This window comes from Berghia stephanieae, chromosome 15, assembly GCF_034508935.2.
Source record: "Berghia stephanieae isolate SIO BIC M18660-M18661 chromosome 15, UCSD_Bste_1.3, whole genome shotgun sequence".
NCBI classification, from domain to species: domain Eukaryota; kingdom Metazoa; phylum Mollusca; class Gastropoda; order Nudibranchia; family Aeolidiidae; genus Berghia; species Berghia stephanieae.
The window spans coordinates 23,073,859-23,081,158 of NC_088374.1; the positions used below are offsets into that span (position 1 = coordinate 23,073,859).

At 37.8% G+C, this 7,300-nt stretch overlaps 1 protein-coding gene across 6 annotated transcripts in view; it reads left to right on the forward strand.

Annotated features, from left to right (window-relative positions):
- The window catches only part of LOC144960822 (corticotropin-releasing factor-binding protein-like), a 144,185-nt gene extending 137,134 nt beyond the window's left edge, over nt 1-7,051 (forward strand). For 4 of the 6 annotated variants that reach the window (XM_078894175.1, XM_078894176.1, XM_078894177.1 and 1 more), the window contains exons 11-12: nt 3,964-4,128; nt 6,868-7,051. In XM_078894175.1, coding sequence (XP_078750301.1) covers nt 3,964-4,085 — 122 coding nt within the window. In that variant the 3' untranslated portion in view covers nt 4,086-4,128; nt 6,868-7,051. The remainder of the gene's footprint in view (nt 1-3,963; nt 4,129-6,867) is intronic. The other 2 variants (XM_078894180.1, XM_078894181.1) reach the window with 1 other exon arrangement.
- Nucleotides 7,052-7,300: the final 249 nt, after the last annotated feature.

Sequence of the window (7,300 nt, forward strand, 5' to 3'; positions counted from 1 at the left end):
AGCTGGATATAGGGACTGAGATTAGCGGAAGAGTAGCGTCCCTTGATTGGACGTCACCCATAGTCTGTGACGCCACCGGCGGAAAAGTTATTAGAGAGAGAACTTCATGTTGGTTGTGCGCATGCGTCTCTCGTCCTCTCCGCTACTATTCCGCTAATCTCATTCCCTATAATAAAGGTTTTATATTAAATGCCATTTCTTGAAAACGAAGTTCTGGTGCCAGAGCTATCACATAGAATTAAAAACATTTTTCCCCACGCATTATAAGGACAAACTGGTGAGGGTAGATAAAATGTCAAACCTCGTTTCTTGACAAAAGCTTAACCTAGTTTCTGAACAAAAGCCTAACCTTTTTTCTGGAAAAAAGCCAAAATTTATTCTGGACAAAAGCCATACCTCGATTCTGGACAAAACCCAGAACTCATTTCTGAACAAAACACAAACCTTGTTTCAGGACAAAAGCCAAACCTCGTTTATGAAAAAAACCTAATCCTCGTTTCTTAACGAAAGCTAAACCTCATTTCTGAAAAAAAAAATCTCGTTTCTCGACAAAAACCCTAACCTCGTTTCTGCACTAAAGCCTAACCTTTATGGACAAATGCCAAACCTTGTTTCTGAACAAAACCCTAACCTCGTTTCTGGACAAAACCCAAATCTTTATTCTGGACAAAATCCAAACCTTTATTCTGGACAAAACCCAAACCTCGTTTCTGAACTAAAGCCTAACTTTGTTTCTGGACAAAACTCAAACCTCGTTTCTTAACAAAAAACAAATCTTGTTTCTGAACAAAAGCCAAACTTCGTTTCAGGACAAAAGCCTAACCTTGTTTCTTGACAAAAGCCTAACCTTGTTTCTTGACAAAAGCCTAACCTTGTTTCTTGATAAAACCTAACTATAGTTGTGTCCTTGTACAAGATAATAGTATTAATCTCATTAATTTGATAGTGAGCTCCTCCTTCCAAAGACCGATATTCTTGGAAGCGTGGACGAGGCGTGATCAGTGAGTGGGCTAATTCAAGTTTAATATTAAGTACAACCGTTCTAACCTAACTATTTTCTGGACAAACCTTGTGTCCTTGTGCAAGGTAATACAAGTAATTTCATTAATTTGACATTACTTCCGCATCCTAAAGACCGATGCTGTTACAAAGCGCGAACAGGGCGAGATCAACAAGAAGACCTATTCTTGTTTCTGGACAATAGACAAATCTTGTTTCTTGACAAAAGCCTAACCTTGTTTCTTGAAAAAAGCCTAACCTTGTTTCTTGACAAAAGCCTAACATTGTTTCTTGACAAAAGCCTAACCTTGTTTCTTGACAAAAGCCTATCCCTGTCTCTGGATACATGCCTATTGAGACGATCAATTCATCTTTAACAATAAGTACAACCGCTCTAACCTAACCCTTATCAAAACAAATCTTGTGTACTTGTGCAAGATACTACTAGTAATCTCATTAATTTGACAGTGAATTCCCTATCCCAAAAACCGATGCTCTTACAAAAGCGTGGACGCGGCGTGATCAATGAGAAGTTAATTCAAGTTTAACATGAAGTACAACCGTTCTAACATAACTTTTTTCTGGACAAACATTGTGTCCTTGTGCAAGATAATACTAGTAATACCATTAATTTATTATGTCCAACTGTGTCAATCCAGTATTAAATCGGCATGACCCAGGTTTACCTAAATAATTGAATTTAAAACTACTGAAATTGACCTGTCGTCTCACTACGGCATTATATAGATGATCCCCCACCCCGTTCAATTAAGCATATATATATATATATATATATATATATATATATACCGCAATATATGCCAACAGATCTCAACTCGCGTAACAAGGAGTTACAACAAGAGATGAATTGTGTAGGAAAGTGCCAGAGGTAAAAAAAAGTGCCAGAAGACAATAGAGAATTTTATTTCTTCGCTGCGGTGATGGGGGTTTGTACCCGCGACCTTACTGGTACGACAACTCGCCTGGCCGGTGAGAGCGTGACTCTACCGTATGAGCTATCCACGATCCCAAATAAAAGGTCGTCTCTAACCCTAGTCATTATTAGAGTTCTCTCTCTCTCTCTCACTCTCTCTCTCTCTCTCTCTCTCTCTCTCTCTCTCTCTCACCGACTACTTGAGATCGCGGGTCCAACCCACTGGCACTTCTGGCACTTTTCTGAAATAACAAGGAGTACGAAGCCAACAACAATATTTAACATGTGGGAAGAGAGGTGATGCATTTTACTTTCCCCGACAAAAACAACGCTGTTAACGGCAAGGTTTTCATTTATACCGATGTCCTTTCAGAGAGCGGGACTTGAACACTGGATCTCCCGATCCGAAGGCGAGTACACACCGATAGACCACCTGAACCCATATAACAAAGAGTGATACATACGTCAACCCTCTCCTTACCACCCACAGCAAATTCGTTCTTTCATATCGTCCTTTACCCTTTCCAACAGTCTGGTTTTTGGGCGACTCTTTTTCTTCTTTTCCGCTAATTGTAAGTCCAATACTTTCCTTCCCACGTACTCCCTCGGTCAATAATAATAATAATAATAATAATAATAATAATAATAATAATAATAATAATAATAATAATAATAATAATAATAATAATAATAATAATAATAATAATAATAATATCTGTGACATTTCTTTGTTTTTCAACAAAATTATGGCAAAACTTCTAAATGCCAGCGACTGATGAATTTAATCCGATTTTGATTCCATCATTCCATAGTTGTAGCTGTTTATATTATCCACACATGCGTCTCAATATCGGATTATTCCCTGATGTCAATTATTCACCAATTAATTTATAATACAGTTTAGATCCGTCTATATGCCGGGGGTGTGGGTGGGGGGGGGGAGAGAGAAGGGGATAGGGCGCTGGTCTGGATAGCTCAGTTGGTAAAGCATTTATATATAGAGAGAGTGTGAGAGATATAGAAAGAGATGGAGAGGCAGATAGAAAGAAAGAAAGAGAGAGAGAGAGAGAGAGAGAGAGAGATGAGAGAGAAGAGAGAGAGAGAGAGAGAAGAAACACACACACAGACAAACACAGACAGACAGACAGAGAGAGAGAGAGAGAGAGAGAGAGAGAGAGAGAGAGACAGACAGACAGAGAGACAGAGTGACAGAGATTGGGGATAGTACATTCTTTTCGACAGACACATTGATGATAACGGCCAGGCACTCGTTACAACTGAGTATGGCGAGGAAATATGGGTAAAGAGCCTTTTCCAAGGACTTAATTATGTGCTGCTCAGAGCCGGACTCAAACCTTAGACCTTCCATTATGAATGCGATTGTCACGTCACAAGGCTATAGATCTACATAGTCGAGATTTATTTAATTTAATAGAGTATTGCAAGTCTAGTTTGGCCAAAAAACTATATTCCTCTTCTATTCTGTTAGTCCCTCGACAACTGGCTTGTGAAAGCACCACGATTCGTCCCGTTTCCAGTTGGAAAGTATTACAACTCCACTAACTATGCAAGAATCGGACATATTTTCATTTGATGTATTTCAGTCACAGGACCAATGCTGTGAAAGCAACACTATTTATCTGTTTACCAGTTGAAGGTATTACAACTCCAATAACTATGCTAGTGTATCATAAGTCTATATTTGAGTCTATCAAAATCGACTATCCTTCTCTTTCCTTTCAGTCTCTCGAACAAAATTATCTCTGGCGTGGGAAGGCACCACGATTAATCCGGTTTCTAGTGGAAAGTATTACAACTCTATTTACTATGCTAATGTATCATAAGTATAGTTTGATGAAAAATGACTATCCTTCTCTATCCTTTCAACCCATCAATCAATATTTCTCTGGCGTGAGAAAGAAACACTATACATCAGTATATACTTCGAAGGTATAAGAACTCCATTGACTATGCCAAGTGGGACCAGCACGGAAATTCATGGTTTTTTTTTTTTTGTCTTCTCCTTTCAGTCCCTCGACCAATTACCCTGGCTTGTGAAAGTACCACGATTCGTCTGGTTTCCAGTGGAAGGTATTACAACTCCATCAACTTCTCTCTGAGGCCTGTGGATGACGAGGATAAGACTTGTTGACCAGCCCTGGTAGACTAGAGCAGGCAATGGCAAGTAATTGACGGTGTGTTTTTTTCAGTAATAAATAGGTGAATAAAACAAATATAAACATTTGTATAAAGCGTTTCCATTGAATATCATTCTCAATACGCTTCACTTATTTACTTAATCCTGATAGAAGTATGAGGCGCATAAGATATCTGCTGAAGACATCAATTTCTCTCTGTCGACTGCATGGGCACCGATGTTATTCTATGTTAACTCTCTCCTTACCAGACATTTTCAGGATTTTCCACAAAACTTTACGCCCATCTAACACAAAAATTGATGTTTTATCATTCAGACAATAGTAGTAAAATTCTTTCCATACATTATTTCTTCAGCAGAACATGATCTCCAACACACTGTATGATGTACAAAATATATTAGAATACGAAAAATGTTGGTTGCATCGTAAAGAATGTGACGATTTCCCTATAGTTGGTAAGGAGAGAGTTAAAACAGCCTCTTTTAGTTCTTTATCCATGGATCCTCCCAATGTACTTTAGGCCCTCCTCTCCGTCTTTTGCCACCGGCCGTCCATAGGGGAGTGCTTATCACGGTTGCCAGATTAATTTCAGGTATTCTGCCAACTGGATTTTTAAAAATCTGCCAAATACCACAAAAATCTGCCAAACCGTACTATTTATAGTAGCCCCTTTGAAAACTCATCAGTTTTGTTAAACAAAAATTTATCAAGGCCGATGTCATAATTTTTTTTTTTTCATTTCCCAAGTTAAAAAAAAAAAAAATCACTAATACATAAAAATTGCCATGGAAAACGTGGAGTAGACCTATACATTCATTCCTAGGCCTCGTAAAATAAGATCTGCCAAATATATGCCAAACTGCCATACCGATTCTCTGCTAGACGACTTCAAATTCTGCCTAAAAAGGGCATTTGACAGAAAATCTTCCAAATTGGCAACCCTGGTGCTTATCTTGGCAGAACTGTTTCCTACATCATGGCAACATGGCCAAAGCCGTCGTCATCTGCCGTCTCTTTATAGTTGAAGTATGCTAACTGTGGCTTTTCCATTATAGTTTTGTTTCTTCTCTTGCTAGACCAAAATACGTCTAAAATTTGCCAGAGGCGCCTCGATATATCTTATTTATTACCCCCATGGGAATCGTGAAAAATCACATTATCATTTCATACAGTACCAGTCGGCTGCTGTTGGAGTCATTTTTGAGCAAATAACCTTTAACATCATCGTCACTGCCTTTGCCATGTACTCGTTCAAAAATGAGTCAAATTGGATAATTTGGCTCGTGCGATATTCAATTATACAACATCGGGACCATATCTTTTTCCACTATAACTGTCATCCATCATGTCACCAATCTGATCACGCTCAACACTGCTTCACTTTTATGACAAGAGATGTAACGTAAGCATACCAATGACCCATGCAAGAAACCACACACTACAAATTGTTTTAGGGGCTCTTACGATAAAGCAAATATTGCAGTTTACTTGAAAACCCTTGTAAAGCAGTTTAAGTGTATGTATGCCAATAGGGAATGAGATTAGCGGAAGAGTAGCGTCCCTTGATTTGACGTCACCCATAGTCTGTGACGTCACCGTCCGAAAAGTTATCAGAGAGAGAACGTCATGTTGGTTGTGCGCATGCGTCTGTCGTCCTCGCGGAAGCGGAAGCGAGGACGAGAGACGCATGCGCACAACCAACATGACGTTCTCTCTTTAATCCGGTGATGTCACAGTCTATAGGTGACGTCCAATCAAGGGACGCTACTCTTCCGCTAATCTCATTCCCTATTCACCCCCCCACACTCTGCCTCATAACTACATTACTTTGTGCCGCCATGTCGTGTAGTGGTATGCTAGTCTTGGACAATACTATAATGCCAAAAATACGAATTCCAATCTCCTTGGAAATGACCGAGTAGTTAAGGCATTGCATTGTGACCCGGAAGGTCCGGGATTCGAGCCCCGCTTTCGTTTTTATTCCTTGAGGAAGATTGTTGAGCCCCAATTTCCTAACTTGGACAACCTGTTTTATTAATTATGTTATAATATTACTTCGTGGATTCCTTGACGACGATATCTTTTGATGTCGTGGCGGAAGGGCATAATACTTTTATTTTATTTTATTTTTTAAGGCAGTGTAAAATTACTCCTCCGGAAGACTTGATACATGCATTGTACAATAGGATTCAACAATCGTGACGTCACTTCCCTCGTAACTTAGTAACTGGTTCTAAACTGTCGGAACAATGGCGGACGCCCTTATGAAATACTTCTCCGACGAATCATAAACGTGTATCCAGAGGAGAAAAACATTATAAATCTGATCATGTTTTGACTTTTATACAATCTGATCACATGACATGTGAAAAAGTTATTAGCCAGCATTTAGAAGAAAAACTACCGATTTTCGTTGTTTAAAACCAAGCTGCTTGTTGTTTGGCGGATGTGACGTCAGACTATTCAATCAAATTGATCTTCTTGGTTTAGAGTGATACCATCGTACTTTCTAGCCTAAATATATGATGGCCGTGAACAAAGATCATCCATTTCTCTAGTTTACAGTACTTAATCTAAACATACTAATACTATATATCCTGCAACTAAAATATTTCTGCAACCCAACCCTTTGATCAGGAATTTATTGCCCGGAGGACTGGTTATATACACTTTGAAGACATTTTGAACTGGAAGAAAGTTAATTTGTAAGATCCCGAATTCTTACAAGCTCTTTACTTATCAATTTTTGTTTTTGTTTTGTTTGTTTGTTTTCAGATCTCTTGACGTCATCGTTTTGCACGGAATTTGACGAAACAACTTAATCACTGTGACGTCAATTGTACAAGTTCTTTACGTCATCACAACTAAACGAGTTTTCATTTATAAATACTTTTGAAAAGATCTTATTTTTTATTGTTATCCAGAATAAATTTTTGTCATTGATCCTAGACACGATAAAGGAAAGTCTTATCTACTTTTCTTTTGTTCTTGTAATTTTTGGATTAAAATATTTTTAAAGAAACGTCTGTATCGTGAGAAAAACATCAATAAGATTTACCCATTTTGTTCTTCATGTCCATTGTTTGTTTGAAAAAAAAAAAATGAAGATATAAATAGATAATTAAATAAATATATAAATGAATGAATTAATAAATAAATGAATTAATAATAATAAAATAAAATAATAATAATAATAATAATAATAATA